Raw genomic sequence first — 15,954 nt, forward strand, 5'->3', positions numbered from 1 at the left:
CTCCTCTGCCAGGCTTCTTTCCCAGCCAGCTCCCAGCCTGAGGGCTCAGCTGTGCCCTGGGCAGCTGCTGCCAATGGGCCATTGGGAACAGTTGCTGGGCAATGGCCCAGAGGGTTTAGAATGCCCAGCTTTGGGCACCCCCACACAGGGACAAACTGGGCCCACCTTCTGAACTGGGACACAGAGTGAAGCAGAAAGCCCATAGTCAGAGGTTGCCATTGGGCAAAGGGCACAGCCATGGAAGGATTGTGGAATTGCTTGTTGGCTGTTGGGCAGCACATTGAACCCTTTCCACGGGCACCTGGGGGGCACTTTTCTGTGGTGCTGCCATGACTTAAAGCTCTGTGTGTGCTGTGGGGGTGGCACAGGCTGTGGAGTGGTGTGTCCCTGCCCTCTGGGCACTGCCCACCCTGTCCCCAGCTGTCCCCAGGCTGCACCAGGGGCTCCCCCATCCTCTGCCCCGGGGTCTGTCACATTTGGAGCATTATTCCTGGGCACCTGCCCCAGGAGCAGGACTGCTCTGGTTTTTCTCTGGTCTTGCCACCCAAGCTGGGTATCAGTTTGCAGCCACATCCACAGGAATAGCTGCATAAATCCCAGGCTTTTGCAGAAGCCCTTTCATTGCTGTTTTGGGTGAGCTTTCTAATAAAAGAGTTCTCAGGATCCCTTCACAAATCACTTTCTCTAGTACAGAACTTTGGATTGGCATTTTCTCAGTGCCAGGCATGTGCCAAGCAGAAGAGCACAAATGCCCACGTGAGAGGAAGGAAACCTGCCTGATAATGAGGGATAAAATCTGCTTTCCTCTTCTCCTGCACAAGGGTGGGTTTTACCTTCTGTCCTGATTCTCTTGTAGAGAACAGAGGGAACCAACAGAGAGCTCCAGGTGGGAATAGAAGCAGATTGTTAGCAGTTTACATCTTGCATGCATTAAGTATTAAGATAATGCATCCTGAGGGAGGGAAAGAGTAAATGGCTTTTTTTATGGGTGACAGCAGCCAGCCTGTGTGGGAGGAGACTTTGAGGGCTAAAAAACAAGTGAGTAAAACCAATGAGTTAAACCATTCTCCTGCACTTTGGCCACCCCAACCCCCTGCAGTGCTCCAGGCTGGGCACAGAGTGGCACAGAGAGTCCTGGGGGGACTGAGGGACAGGAAGCTCAACAGGAGCCACCAGTGTGCCCAGGTGGCCAAGAAGGCCAATGGGATCCTGGCCTGGATCCAAACTAGCGTGGCCAGCAGGCCCAGGGCAGTGACCCTTCCCCTGGACTCTGCCTTGGGGAGGCCACACCTTGAGTGTTGTGTTCAGTTCTGGGCCCTCAGTTGAGGCAAGAGCTTGAGGGGCTGGAGCGGGGCCAGAGAAGAGCAACGAGGCTGGAGAAGGGACTGGATGTGGCACTGAGTGTCCTCTGAAACACCTCCAGGGACAGAGAATCCAACATGTCTTGATCCAACCCCATCAAGGGTTGGATCAAGGGTTGGACTTGATGATCTCAGAGGTCTTTTCCAACCCAACTGAGAAGAGAAGAGCAAGGAGGCTGGAGAAGGGACTGGAGCACAAGTGCTGTGGGGAGAGGCTGAGGGAGCTGGGGGTGTTCAGCCTGGAGAAGAGGAGGCTCAGAGGTGACCTCAGCACTGTCTGGAACTGCCTGAAGGGAAGTTCTGGCCAGCTGGGGGTTGGTCTCTTCTCCCAGGCACTCAGCAATAGGACAAGGGGGCACGATGGGCTCAAACTCTGCCAGGGGAAATTGAAGTTGGAGAGCAGAAAGAAATTCTTTGCAGAGAGAGTGCTCAGGGATTGGAATGGGCTGCCCCGAGAGGGGGTGGATTCCCCATCCCTGGAGGTTTTTCAGCTGAGCTTGGCCGTGGCACTGAGTGCCATGATCTGGTAAAGGGACTGGAGTTGGACCAAGGGTTGGACTTGATGATCTCGGAGGTTTTTTCCAACCCAATCAATTCTAGGATTCTGTGATTCCATGATTCTATGAGACACCTCATGGTTTAGAAACTCCAGGGCAATTCTTTGCCATATTCAGATAGTCCAGAGCTCCTGGGGATGTGCTTTTGCTGTCCCAGTCCTGGATTATGGAGCTCTGCTTGGATTTCCTCTGATCCTGCAGGTTCCACAAGGAACTGTGATCCAGTCAGGAACAGACTGACCATGTTCCTTCCATGCATTTCTCTCCTCCTCTCTGTTTTCCAGGCTGTGAGGTTGGCTACAAAGCTGGCATGATTTGTGCTCAGTGAGGGCTCCCTCATAGCAAGTAAAATAATCTCTCAGCACATTTTCTTGTGGCTGTCTGGCATCTTCCTTGTGGTTGATGCAGAAAACTTCCCAAGGAAGCACATGAGGTTCAGCAAGGCCAAGTGCAGGTGCTGCACCTGGGTCAGGGCAGGCCCTGGTACCAATCAAGGCTGGGCAGGAGCAGGTGGAGCAGCCCTGGAAGAAGGACCTGGGGGGGCTGGTGGGGACAGGCTGGACATGGCCCAGCCCGGAGACCCCCCATGCCCTGGGTTGGTCCCACAGTGTGGGCAGCAGGACAGGGGGGGATTGTGCCCCTCTGCCCCGTCAGGTGAGACCCCACCTGCAGAGCTGCTCCAGCCCTGGGGGCAGCACAGGGAGGACATGGAACTGCTGGAGAGTCCAGAGGAGGCACCAGGATGGGCAGAGGATGGAGCAGCTCTGCTGGGAGGGAAGTCTGGGAGAGCTGGGGATGTTCACCTGGAGAAGGGAAGGCTCCAGGGAGACCTGAGAGCCCCTTCCAGTGCTTAAACGGGCTCCAAGAGAGATGGAGAGGGACTTTGGATAAGGGATGGAGTAAGAGGACAACAGGGAATGGCTTCCCACTGCCAGAGGGCAGGGATAGATGGGATATTGGGAAAGGATCCTTCCCTGTGAGGGTGGGGAGGCCCTGGCACAGGTTGGGCAGAGAAGCTGTGGCTGCCCCATCCCTGGAAGTGTCCAAAGCCAGGTTGGACAGGGCTTGGAGCAACCTGAGCTGGTGGGAGGTGTCCCTGCCCATGGCAGGGGGTGGAATGAATCACAGGATTGATTGGGTTGGAAAAGACCTCCGAGATCATCAAGTCCAACCCTTGGTCCAACTCCAGTCCCTTTACCAGATCATGGCACTCAGTGCCACGGCCAAGCTCAGCTGAAAAACCTCCAGGGATGGGGAATCCACCCCCTCTCTGGGCAGCCCATTCCAATCCCTGAGCACTCTCTCTGCAAAGAAGTTTTTTCTGCTCTCCAACTTCAATTTCCCCTGGCAGAGCTTGAGCCCATCGTGCCCCCTTGTCCTATTGCTGAGTGCCTGGGAGAAGAGACCAACCCCCACCTGGCCAGAACTTCCCTTCAGAGATGATCTCCAGCCCAGGCCATTCTGTGATTTGTCCTTTTCCCTCTCTCTGTGTCCATGGGTGGGTTCAGTGCAGCTCCCCCAGCTCTCTGTGCTCTCCCCTGCAGGGCTGCAGACAAAGCTCCTCCTGCTCTCTGAGTTGTCCTGTCTCATGAATTGAGTGGTTTTGAGCAATCTGCCATCAGCTGCTCTTGCTGCTGCTCAGGACCAGGAAGGATGAGCTGCCCCAGAGGGAGAACAGCCTGAGCTGAGTGTGATCCTTTGGGTGCTTCAGGAGGAACTCACTGGCCCAGGGACAGGGTGCAGAGATCTTTAGTCTGAAAACACTGAGAAATGAGACATTCCTGAGCAGTTCCCAGGGGTCTGGGAGTGATTTCCCCTGGGCTTTGCAGGCAGTGTGAAGTTTGCAGCTGTCCTGGCAGAACCTTCTCAGAGTGTTTCTGCTTGAGGAAAGTATTGAATTACAGGATATCTTTATTACTAGAGACTTTTAAGCATGACTCAAAAGATTCAGTGTGAAGATCAGGAGCTTTATTAGGAGATGTTTCATTTCTTTGTGGTCTTTGCAACAGGGAAAAGAGAACATTTGAAAGTCAGAGCAGGGCTTTTATTTTTAAGAGCATCAGGCTTGGCATATGAAATGATTCTGATCTGATATCTGGGGGAAACTGAGAGTATGTGAGAGATTGAGAGGTGCAGAAGGACAGGGAGGGCTCAGCTTGGGGACAGTGTGAACATTTCCCTGAGTCCTGAGAGACCTGGGAGAAGGGGAGAGGAGGAGAGGGGCTCTGCAGAGGGATCTGGAGAGACTGGAGGGATGGGCTGATTCCAATGGGATGAAGTTCACCAAGGCCAAGTGCAGGTCCTGCCCTTTGGCCACCCCAAGCCCTGCAGCGCTCCAGGCTGGGCACAGAGTGGCTGGAGAGCAGCCAGGCAGAGGGACCTGGGGGGACTGAGGGACAGGAAGCTCAACAGGAGCCACCAGTGTGCCCAGGTGGCCAAGAAGGCCAAGGGGATCCTGGCCTGGATCCAAACTAGCGTGGCCAGCAGTCCCAGGGCAGTGACCCTTCCCCTGGACTCTGCCTTGGGGAGGCCACACCTTGAGTGTTGTGTTCAGTTCTGGGCCCCTCAGTTGAGGAAAGAGATTGAGGGGCTGGAGCGGGGCCAGAGAAGAGCAACGAGGCTGGAGAAGGGACTGGATGTGGCACTGAGTGTCCTCTGAAACACCTCCAGGGACAGAGAATCCAACATGTCTTGATCCAACCCCACTGTGATCACCAGCCCAGGGCACAGAGTGCCCTGGGCTGGTGATCACAGTGGGGTTGGATCAAGGGTTGGACTTGATGATCTCAGAGGTCTTTTCCAACCCAACTGAGAAGAGAAGAGCAAGGAGGCTGGAGAAGGGACTGGAGCACAAGTGCTGTGGGGAGAGGCTGAGGGAGCTGGGGGTGTTCAGCCTGGAGAAGAGGAGGCTCAGAGGTGACCTCAGCACTGTCTGGAACTGCCTGAAGGGAAGTTCTGGCCAGGTGAGGGTTGGTCTCTTCTCCCAGGCACTCAGCAATAGGAGAAGGGGGCACGATGGGCTCAAGCTCTGCCAGGGGAAATTGAAGTTGGAGAGCAGAAAGAAATTCTTTGCAGAGAGAGTGCTCAGGCATTGGAATGGGCTGCCCAGAGAAGGAGTGGATTCCCCATCCCTGGAGGTTTTTCAACTGAGCTTGGCCGTGGCACTGAGTGCCATGATCTGGTAAAGGGACTGGAGTTGGCCCAAGGGTTGGACTTGATGATCTCAGAGGTCTTTTCCAACCCAATCCATTCTGTGATTCCTAAATAAGAGCTCCTAAACATGTCTCCATCCATCCCTCCATCCCACTGCACTTGAAGAAGGGAGTTGGGCTGGAACAGCAGGTCTGGCCAGCATCCTGCCAGCTCTGAGAGGCATTTCCTTTGGGCTCTGGGCAGGCTGGGCAGCCCCCCCCTCTGTCAGAGGGTCACTGGGCGGGGGGGTGTCACGTGAAAGGGAGGAGAGACAGAAATGCAAAGATTTCTAGTCTTAACTGTATTTATATAAAGTTAACAGCTCTAAGTGCCCTCGGGATAATCAAAACTTTATGAACCCAGCACTGCCTATCGAAACCAGGATAGAACACAGGCTGGGAAGAGTTTGGACTCCCTATGAAGACCTCACTTAAGCCAAAGAAAATTCATCAGCTACATAAGCACCTCCAGAAAAACTGGAGCCTGATGAAACCAACACTGCCCAAGCACAGGGCCAGCACACAGGTTGGAAGGATTTCTGACCTCTGCTATTGAGGCAACACTTCATAGCAAAAAAAGAAAAGGACTTTCCTCACTATAGCTCCTGAAATAACATTTATTAACACAGGTACGTGACAATGACCATGTGAGTTACTCAGTGGGTGATAACATTGAGGTGCAGGATTGTACAAAATACCCCCAAAGACACCAGCACAGGACACATTTCAAGGGCCCCCCAGCAGTGTCCCACTCCCATGACAAGCTGAACTAACAGAGGATTGCTAAACAGAAACACAACAGTCAACACCACATGTAAACACACACTCAGTAACCCAAAAGAAAAGCAACAGGAAAAATAGAGCCACTTCCCATTAACACCAGTACACCCAGTGAGCTGTGATGCCAAAGGGGTTTTTGTTCTGATTTTCACATTTTGTAGCTTTTAGGAACACAGTAGTTGTAGGTTTTTAGAGGGTTAATATTTCTAACAGTTTAAGTCTAATGCCTTTCTATCACTACCCCTGTCCCAGAACAGGGAGCTCAAATTCCTTTAGTTAATTAATCTTGTTTAGACTCCTTTCCAAGGTAGAGCTGAAGGGTATCAGAAGGCCCACAGAATGAAACATAAACACAGGTCAGAGTGACCCAGAAGTCAGAACTGGATGAACTCCAAAGGACCTTTGTGTGCCTGAGGAAGAGGAGCTGATGAAGACAGAGGGTCTTGACGACCCCAGACCCAATTCCAGGGGGTTGGACCAGGGGTGGGACTGGGGCTGGACTGAGAAATGTGTAAAGCAATGATTGGAGGGATCTTATTATAAAAGCCATGGAAACAAGAACTGGGACACATGCATGTCCTCCTGTGTTCCTGTGGGCTGTAGGCCCTGTGTTATTAAAGGACCTTTACTGTTTATCTTACCCTACACTAACGTGGCTCAAAGTCCTTTTTTGGGGGGGGGGAAGGATCATTCATGGCAACAGCTGTAACAAATTAAATTAGTAAGGCATAGAAAGATAAAGTAAGAATTTGGTTGCTTACCCCTGCAGTGTTGGTGGAAGGGGGAGACAGGGCAGTTCGTGGGTGGCCCTCCCAGAGGTGGAAGTTTTCTCCCCACGTTGCAATTAAACTGCACTTCTTTTATACTTTTTTTTTTCTTCAGATGGTTTCGTGTGACTGCAGTGAAAATGTTCTGGGGGTGATACAGGTGCCTGAGGGGTGGCAGCTTGAGCCTGCAGGGTGCCACGGGGTGGGCACCTTGAGCCTGCCGGGTGCCACAGGGTGTGCCAAAGAAAGGCCATGCTAATTTATTAACATTCCCTGCTATGGGAACACCATCACTTATCAGCATCAATCCGGGGGCTGAGGCATTTCCCCCCACAGGGGTGGCATCACTGCAGTGTGCCCGTGGGGGCACACCCTGGCTGTGGCATCACTGCAGTGTGCCCGTGGGCACACCCTGGCTGTGGCATCACTGCATTGTGCCCGTGGGCACACCCTGGCTGTGGTATCACTCCAATGTGCCCGTGGGCACGTCCTGGCTGTGGCATCACTGCAGTGTGCCCGTGGGCACATCCTGGCTGTGGCATCACTGCAGTGGGCCCGTGGGCACACCCTGGCTGTGGGATCACTGCAGTGTGCCCATGGGCACGTCCTGGCTGTGGCATCACTGCATTGTGCCCGTGGGCACACCCTGGCTGTGGTATCACTCCAATGTGCCCGTGGGGGCACCCTGGCTGTGGGATCACTGCAGTGTGCCCGTGGGCACACCCTGGCTGTGGCATCACTGCAGTGAGCCCGTGGGCACACCCTGGCTGTGGGATCACTGCAGTGAGCCCGTGGGCACACCCTGACTGTGGCATCACTCCAATGTGCCCGTGGGCACACCCTGGCTGTGGCATCACTGCAGTGTGGCCGTGGGCACATCCTGGCTGTGGCATCACTGCAGTGTGCCCGTGGGCACACCCTGGCTGTGGCATCACTGCATTGTGTCCGTGGGCACATCCTGGCTGTGGCATCACTGCAGTGTGCCCGTGGGGGCACCCTGGCTGTGGCATCACTGCAGTGTGCCCGTGGGCACGCCCTGGCCGTGGCATCAGTGCAGTGCAAGTGCCCAGCTGCTCTGGGAAGTTGTGCCTCGTGCTCCTGGTCCTCTGTTGGGGCAGCACTCCACTAACACCTTGCTTTGCCCCCAGGATCATGAGGGAGCAGCCCAGTGTGGTGCTGGGGGTGGCCCACACCGTGGTGAAGAGGATGTCCCCCTTTGTCAGGCAGATTGACTTTGCCCTGGACTGGATGGAGGTGGAGGCTGGACGAGCTGTGTACAGGTGAGCTGGGGGGCTCTGGAAGGTTTCCTGCCTAAGGGGCTGTGCTCCCCTGGGGATATGTACAATGACAAACTCCTTGGACTATATTTATCAACCATTCCAGCAGGTTTTGTCTGCCTGTTTTGAGATGATTTTCTTTCTGCAGTGCCTTCAACGTCGCTTCAGTCTCTTGTCTCCAGGTGTTACTAAATTATTTCATATTATTCCTCAGCCTTTCAGTTGTCTTGGCAAGCTTTTTAAGTGACTTAATTGATTAAGACACAGACAGTTGTATGTTCTGGTGGTGGTTCTGCATCGTTGAGGGCATGAACAAGGAGTTTTTCAGCCTTTCTAAAATAAACAGCAAAACTCAAAGGTAATTGGGGTTTATTCAGTAGTAAATTGAAAATAGGAAATTTGTGTTTAAAGGACAAAAGTTACCTTGGGAATGCTTAGTTTTATGGATCTGTACTGGGATGCAATTGAGCTGTTATGTGGTTGCTGCAGTGGTGGGAGAATAAGGTCTAATTTAGTCCATGATCTGCATAATTGTAATTCAATGTCTGATTACACCTGAGCTCATGGAAGTTGTGGATTCCTCTGTGCATCAAAGCATTCACAGCTGTCAATATCTTGCTGAAATCTTGCAGAATTCCTTTTTAGTTTTAACTCCACCACCAGGAGGGTGGCATTCCATCCTTGTGCTGGAAATCAGCATTCCAAAGGGAACTCCTGCCAACTCAATAGAGCAAAAGCTTCCTGGTGGACCAAGGAGTGGGCACCAAAAGGGATCCCAATCTGTTTGACCTGCAGACCTTCTCTGCACCTCCCCATGGACTCTGCAGTGGGGGCAAGCTCTGGGCAAGCAGCAGGGAGCTGTGTCTGCCCTGGAACCCCTCTGCATCCTGGTCATCCACTTCCAGACTAGAATGGAATGACAGAATGGTTTGGGGTGGAAGGGACCTTAAGGATCATTCAAATCCAATCCCCCTGTCACCTCCCACCAGCCCAGGTTGCTCCAAGCCCTGTCCAGCCTGGCCTTGGGCACTTCCAGGGATGGGGCAGCCACAGCTTCTCTGGGCAGCCTGTGCCAGGGCCTGCCCACCCTCACAGCCAGGAATTCCATCCCACTACCCAGTGTTGAGTTCAAGGCCATCCCCCTTGTCCTGTCCTCAGCCAGTCTGTACATTTAAACATGAAACATATTTCCAGGTCACCTTTTAACAGCTGCTTGTTCCTTCCTTGTTTGCTCATTATGTCCAAGTATCAGTGAAACCCTTCCCCGTGCCCTCCGAGCCGGGCAGGGACAATCACCAACATACCCAAGGGCTCCAGATGCTCTGCCTGGGCACTGATGGTGCTGTTGGTCCTTCTGCAGGCAGGGGGACAAGTCTGACTGCACCTACATCGTGTTGAACGGGCGCCTGCGCTCCGTCATCCGCATGGAGGACGGCAAGAAGCACCTGACGGGCGAGTACGGCCGAGGGGACCTCATTGGAGTGGTAAGAGTGGGGTCCAGAGCTGGGGAGGTGCTGGTGGCTCCACACTGGGCTAGCACAGGGTTACTCTCCTCAGCTGTTAATATTATGAAGGGCTACTGAAAGTTTGAGATGTGGAAAATCCCCTTCTAGCTGGAGACTTCGTGTGATAATTCATGAGTGGAGATATTGGGCTTGGTGGGAAATAAAAGTCATAACCAAACCAGTTGGGCTCATAGACCCTCTAGGGGGCTGTGCTGGTTTAAAGGGAAACCAGCAGGAGAAATGAACCCACCACAAAAGAGATTATAAGTCAGAGTTACAATTTAATAACAACATTCCAATCAATGCAATGGCACAAAGAGAAATTGGGTTTAACCCCCAAGCCCAGCAGTGGAACCCACCCCCTGGGGCACAAACACAGGGGGGTTTGGTGGCCCCTGTGCTGAGCCCCACGTGGTTCCCCCCAGTGCAAAGGAAAAGGAAGGGACAAAGCTGTTGGTGCAGATGATGGCACAGTCTGGTGGAGAGTGGGGGGCTCCTCCTGTCCAGGGTCTGCTCCTCCTCTGGATCCCAGGAGTGGTTCCCCAAGTCCCCAAAGCCCCAGATTGTCTCCCCTGAGGTTTGGGTGGGAGCCCCCAGTGCCTCCCCCAGGGCAGGGAGTTCCACAGTGGGGGATGTGACTGTGGGAGTCAGGGGGGATTTTGGAATGGTTGGTGGCCCCTGAGCAGAGCTGAGCCCTCAGGTGGGTGTGGAGGTGCCAAGGAGTCCCTGGAGGGGAGTTGTCCCAGCTCCTCTGCCAGGCTTCTTTCCCAGCCAGCTCCCAGCCTGAGGGCTCAGCTGTGCCCTGGGCAGCTGCTGCCAATGGGCCCTTGGGAACAGTTGCTGGGCAATGGCCCAGAGGGTTTAGAATGCCCAGCTTTGGGCACACCCACACAGGGACAAACTGGGCCCACCTGCTGAACTGGGACAATTATGTGGAAGGGTTTGTGGCTCTGTGATTGTCCTCATCTCCTGCCTGCCCACAGCCCCAGCCCCCCTGGCTCACAGATGCTTTCTGAACGAGTCTCTGTGCTCTGGCTGCCTTTGGAAAACGTGGGGGAGGATGTGTGAGGTTGCCAGGATTGCTGCAGCCATCCTTTGCAGAGGGCATTAGGAAAATGATATTTTTCATTTGAAAAAGATTTGTTTATCCTCTTCTGCAGAATCCTCTATAAACCTTTAAAAACCTGCTGCAAGGCTGTTTTTTTTCCCCTGAGATTAAGATAATTGGAGGGTTCCAGGTGCTTGCAGGGAACAAAATCAGCACTTGGGGTTGGTAATTGGTACTTTGGTTCAACCTGTGGCTTGTTCCTCTCTGAAGCCCTCCAAGGCCTTCCCATGTCAGCCAGGACTGTGGGCTCTGAAAAACACAGGGGTCTTGTAGGGGAGGTATTTTTGTTTCCTGCCTTTCTGTCAGACCTTTTAAAATGCCACATGTCATCTGCCTGGGGAAGGGAATCTCTGGAGGATGAAGGCTTGGAGACAGGATGGGAATTTTGGAGCCTGTGCCTGCACTCCCAGGACTAAACCTGGGGCTGGGATGGGTTTGTTCCTTGCACTGACTCAATGGCATCTGTTCCTGAGGTCTGTTGGCTCAGGGGCAGAGGAACAGATTAGGAACTGCAGTTTGCCTGCCCTGGGGAGTTCTTGGAGAGCTGAGAGGAGAGTTCTGTCAGAGGAAAAGGATCCTGACCCCTGGGAGCCTTCCTGGGGGAATGGCCCTGTTGATGGGGGGCTGCAGTCACTCTGTCTGCTCAAATCAAGTCAAATCCTGATCAAAAAGCTTCCAAGTAAGTTTTAAATGACAGTGCTGAACCTGCTGAATAATTCCCTCCCTGCTGAAATCCAGTGGACAGAAGTTCTGCTTCCTGGAGACTGAGATTTGACCCCTTTGGGGGGCAATCTTTTGTTTTGGTGCTGCTGTTGCTGCAGATGCACTTGTGGAAAATGTGGAGCTGTGAACTTTGTGAATCCATTCTGGGAGTTAAGGGTCACTGTTCTGGTGTCACTCCTGCCATGCCCAGGGGACCCCAGAGGAGATCAGGGAGTCCTCTGTGTGCTGATGGAGTGAAAGAGTTTCTTCTCACCAAGTTACTTGTTTAAAATGCTTGTCTTAGTCTCTCATTTCTCATCTGGATGTTGCTGATTTATTTCAGATCTTAACTGCTGGAAATTGTGATTTTTACTCTTGTTCTCTTGATCTCATTAACACTTTGTTGTCTGAGAAAGAGAGTTCCTTTTCATTCCTTTATTTTTTGTGCCCACTGATAGCAGGTGAACTGTCCAGGCTCTGACATTTGGTTGTGTCCCTGGCACTGGGGCAGTTATTCAGTGGTCTGTAGTTTGTCACAGGGCAGGGCCACCACTCCAAACCCCTGCTGAGGTGGGTGGATGTTCCTTTGCTTTTTGCATTGTTGGAAGGACAGCAGTGGGTGAGGAGAAGGGAATCAGAATAATCTCTGAGTAATCTCCTGCTGAATAAACTCATGTGTGCACATCACCTGCAGGTGATGGAACCTTCTGTGCAATGAGCTTTTGATGCAAGTCAGCACTGTGTTAATTGAGCACTGGCTGCAGTGTTGGGGGTGATGGGATGCCAGGCAGCTCTCAGGGTCCCTCCCCAGTTCCAAAGCTGGGCTCTTGGGGGTGTGGAGCTGTGACACCTCCCCAGGAAACTTGTCTGACCAGAAACCAGCTGGTTTCAAAAACACCTACTGAGGAGGGGAGTTGCAATGATGCTTTGATTAATTACAGATCCTTTTCTTTCTCTTTGACAACCAGCAGCTGTGCTGGTGTAAAGGGAAACCAGCAGGAGAAACAAACCCACCACTAAAGAGATTATAAGTCAGAGTTACAATTTAATAACAATATTACAATAAATGCAGTGGCACAAAGAGAAATTGGGTTTAACCCCCAAGCCCAGCAGTGTAACCCACCCCCTGGGGCACATACACAGGGGGGTTTGGTGGCCCCTGTGCTGAGCCCCACGTGGTTCCCCCCAGTGCAAAGGAAAAGGAAGGGACAAACCTGTTGGTGCAGATGATGGCACAGTCTGGTGGAGAGTGGTGGGCTCCTCCTGGCCAGGGTCTGCTCCTCCTCTGGATCCCAGGAGTGGTTCCCCAAGTCCCCAAAGCCCCAGATTGTCTCCCCTGAGGTTTGGGTGGGAGCCCCCAGTGCCTCCCCCAGGGCAGGGAGTTCCACAGTGGGGGATGTGACTGTGGGAGTCAGGGGGGATTTTGGAATGGTTGGTGGCCCCTGAGCAGAGCTGAGCCCTCAGGTGGGTGTGGAGGTGCCAAGGAGTCCCTGGAGGGGAGTTGTCCCAGCTCCTCTGCCAGGCTTCTTTCCCAGCCAGCTCCCAGCCTGAGGGCTCAGCTGTGCCCTGGGCAGCTGCTGCCAATGCGCCATTGGGAACAGTTGCTGGGCAATGGCCCAGAGGGTTTAGAATGCCCAGCTTTGGTCACCCCCTCACAGGGACAAACTGGGCCCAGATGCTGAACTGGGCCAGCAGGTCCCTCTCACTGGCAGAGCTGCACACTTTGGGGTGATGGAGTTGCAAAAGCAGAGCAGACAGATCTTTGTTCACTGGCACTGCTGTGGCACAGGCAGCACGAGTGATAAAGAGCAGAAAAGGAACCCTGAGCTGCCAGTGCAGCTCCCACTGGTGCTGCTGGAGAGCAAATCTCGCTTTACATTCTAGAAATAACAAATATTTTCAGATGTTGAGCTGTTCATCCAATTAAGATGGATAAATGTCCAGGGCTTTTTTCTCTCTAAAAAGCTGAAACCCAAGAAGATTCTGTAAATGGCTTATGATTATTGCCTTGGGGGATTGGGACATTGTTCTTTTGAAATGTAACACTGTTAGAAATCTTTAATTGCTGAGTAATCCTCGAAGGGATCACACACAGGGAAGTATCAGGATTACACTTGTCAGGCTTTTGTTCTTTATCAGTGTTAATGTTACCAGGCAGCCCCAGAGCTGAATGTCACTGCACCCTCCACAGTAGGACTTCTTTCCTTTGCTTTTTTTGCAACGTGGATTTTTTGTGCCAATTACTTGCACTTTTGTAATTAATCAAACCATATTTACTTGGTTTTCTCCAGCAGGGCTGTTTCAGGGGAATGCAGGGTGGTATCACCTCAGGCACACTGTGGGAAGTGGAGGTGGATGAGCTGCAGGAGCAGAGCTGGATATGGCCCTGCAAGGAGCTTCTATCTTGGGAATGCAGTACTAGAATTATTTGCCTACCAACATCTTAGGTGTGAAATTATAGTTAGGACAACCAACAAAAACAGAGCCACAAAAATCTGAAGCATCCAGAGAAACCCCAAACCCAAAGGACAAAGAGCAGCCCCCAGTATTTCCCAGCCCCAAAGGGAGGCAAAGGAAAGCCAGAGGGATGAGTTCACCTTTGCACATCTGAATTGGTGTCAGAGTGAGATGAGGAGTCCTGATTTCCAAACCCATCTTGAGGGTGTTTTAAATCACTGCTCTGAGCCACCTGAACCGACCTTGGTTTCCCACCAGCATCTTCACTGAGTGGAGCTGTCAATTTTTCAGATTCTTTACAATCATTTACTCTTTTATCCACAACAGTTGCCCTTTCACCTTGATCTGCCTCAAGTTCTAAGCAGCTGCTGAGAGCAGGAGAGTGCTCAGAACCCTGAGCTGTTGTGGTGCAGGTCAGTGATCCCATCCCTGGCTGGGCAAACCTCAGCACAGCTTTGGCAGGATCTGGCACTCACTCAGCTGGCACCACCTTGTGTGGGCAGTCACTTGGCTTTGGAGCTGCCTCAGGTAACACCACGAAGTGCTTCATCTCCTCTGTGGAGGGCATGAGGAGCTTTGATGTCAGGCAGTGATGGACATTGTGGCTTGTTGGGTGTCAGGCATTGGACTGTCAATCCTGGAGGGATGGGCTGATTCCAGTGGGATGAAGTTCACCAAGGCCAAGTGCAGGTCCTGCCCTTTGGCCACCCCAACCCCCTGCAGCGCTCCAGGCTGGGCACAGAGTGGCTGGAGAGCAGCCAGGCAGAGGGACCTGGGGGGGACTGAGGGACAGGAAGCTCAACAGGAGCCACCAGTGTGCCCAGGTGGCCAAGAAGGCCAATGGGATCCTGGCCTGGATCCAAACTAGCGTGGCCAGCAGGGCCAGGGCAGTGACCCTTCCCCTGGACTCTGTGCTGGTGAGGCCACACCTTGAGTGTTGTGTTCAGTTCTGGGCCCCTCAGTTGAGGAAAGAGATTGAGGGGCTGGAGAAGGGACTGGATGTGGCACTGAGTGTCCTCTTAAACACCTCCAGGGACAGAGAATCCAACATGTCTTGATCCAACCCCACTGTGATCACCAGCCCAGGGCACAGAGTGCCCTGGGCTGGTGATCACAGTGGGGTTGGATCAAGGGTTGGACTTGATGATCTCAGAGGTCTCTTCCAACCCAGGTGAGAAGAGCAACAAGGCTGGAGAAGGGACTGGAGCACAAGTGCTGTGGGGAGAGGCTGAGGGAGCTGGGGGTGTTCAGCCTGGAGAAGAGGAGGCTCAGAGGTGACCTCAGCACTGTCTGGAACTGCCTGAAGGGAAGTTCTGGCCAGGTGGGGGTTGGTCTCTTCTCCCAGGCACTCAGCAATAGGACAAGGGGGCACGATGGGCTCAAGCTCTGCCAGGGGAAATTGAAGTTGGAGATCAGAAAGAAATTCTTTGCAGAGAGAGTGCTCAGGGATTGGAATGGGCTGCCCAGAGAGGGGGTGGATTCCCCATTCCTGGAGGTTTTTCAGCTGAGCTTGGCCGTGGCACTGAGTGCCATGATCTGGTAAAGGGACTGGAGTTGGCCCAAGGGTTGGACTTGATGATCTTGGAGGTCTTTTCCAGCCCAATCCATTCTATGATTCAAGGTGTTTTGTGTGTCCCTCCTCCTTCCAGCTGAACCCCCATGTGGGAACATGTGCTGGTGTCCAGACAGCAGCACACCCTTGACACCCCTGATCCCCCACAGGACAGTTTTCCCTTCCTTTGCCTCCTGCTCTTTCCTCCCTCCCTTTTGGGGAAATGCTGCATGAAACTGGGCTGGAACATCAAGGGTTCATTTGGCCTTGGGAAAGGCACAAGTTGAAAGGAAAAAAGATTTTTTTTTAGCTTGATAGTAGCTTTGTATTTTATTGCAAACATCTTTAAATAAAGGCTAGAAGGAGAGAGAGGGAGAGGGAGGAGTGTCATCCTTGTCATCCTCATCAGAATGCCTGGAGTGCAGTGAGTCCAGGGAAGGGAATGGAGCTGGGAAGGGGCTGGAGCAGCTGTGGGAGCTGGGGAGGCTCAGCCTGGAGAAAAAGAGGCTCAGGGGGGACCTTCTGGCTCTACAATCCCTGATCAATCCAAGGAGAGGGTTTGGGCTCTTCTCCAGGAACAGGGACAGGAGGAGAGGGAATGGACTCAGGCTGGGCCAGGGCAGGGGCAGGGGGGACATCAGGAGGAATTTCTCCATGGAAAGGGTGGTCAGGCACTGGCAGGGGCTGCCCAGGGAGG

General features: G+C 53.0%; 1 protein-coding gene across 1 annotated transcript in view; it reads left to right on the forward strand.

Moving 5' to 3' along the window:
* Positions 1–15,954, forward strand: part of PNPLA7 (patatin like domain 7, lysophospholipase) — a 188,198-nt gene that overhangs the window by 50,385 nt on the left and 121,859 nt on the right. Inside the window, exons 18-19 of the mRNA XM_071574420.1 lie at positions 7,805–7,936; positions 9,294–9,417. Coding sequence (XP_071430521.1) covers positions 7,805–7,936; positions 9,294–9,417 — 256 coding nt within the window. The remainder of the gene's footprint in view (positions 1–7,804; positions 7,937–9,293; positions 9,418–15,954) is intronic.

Source organism: Pithys albifrons, chromosome 20 (assembly GCF_047495875.1).
Source record: "Pithys albifrons albifrons isolate INPA30051 chromosome 20, PitAlb_v1, whole genome shotgun sequence".
In the NCBI taxonomy this organism is placed as follows: Eukaryota; Metazoa; Chordata; class Aves; order Passeriformes; family Thamnophilidae; genus Pithys; species Pithys albifrons.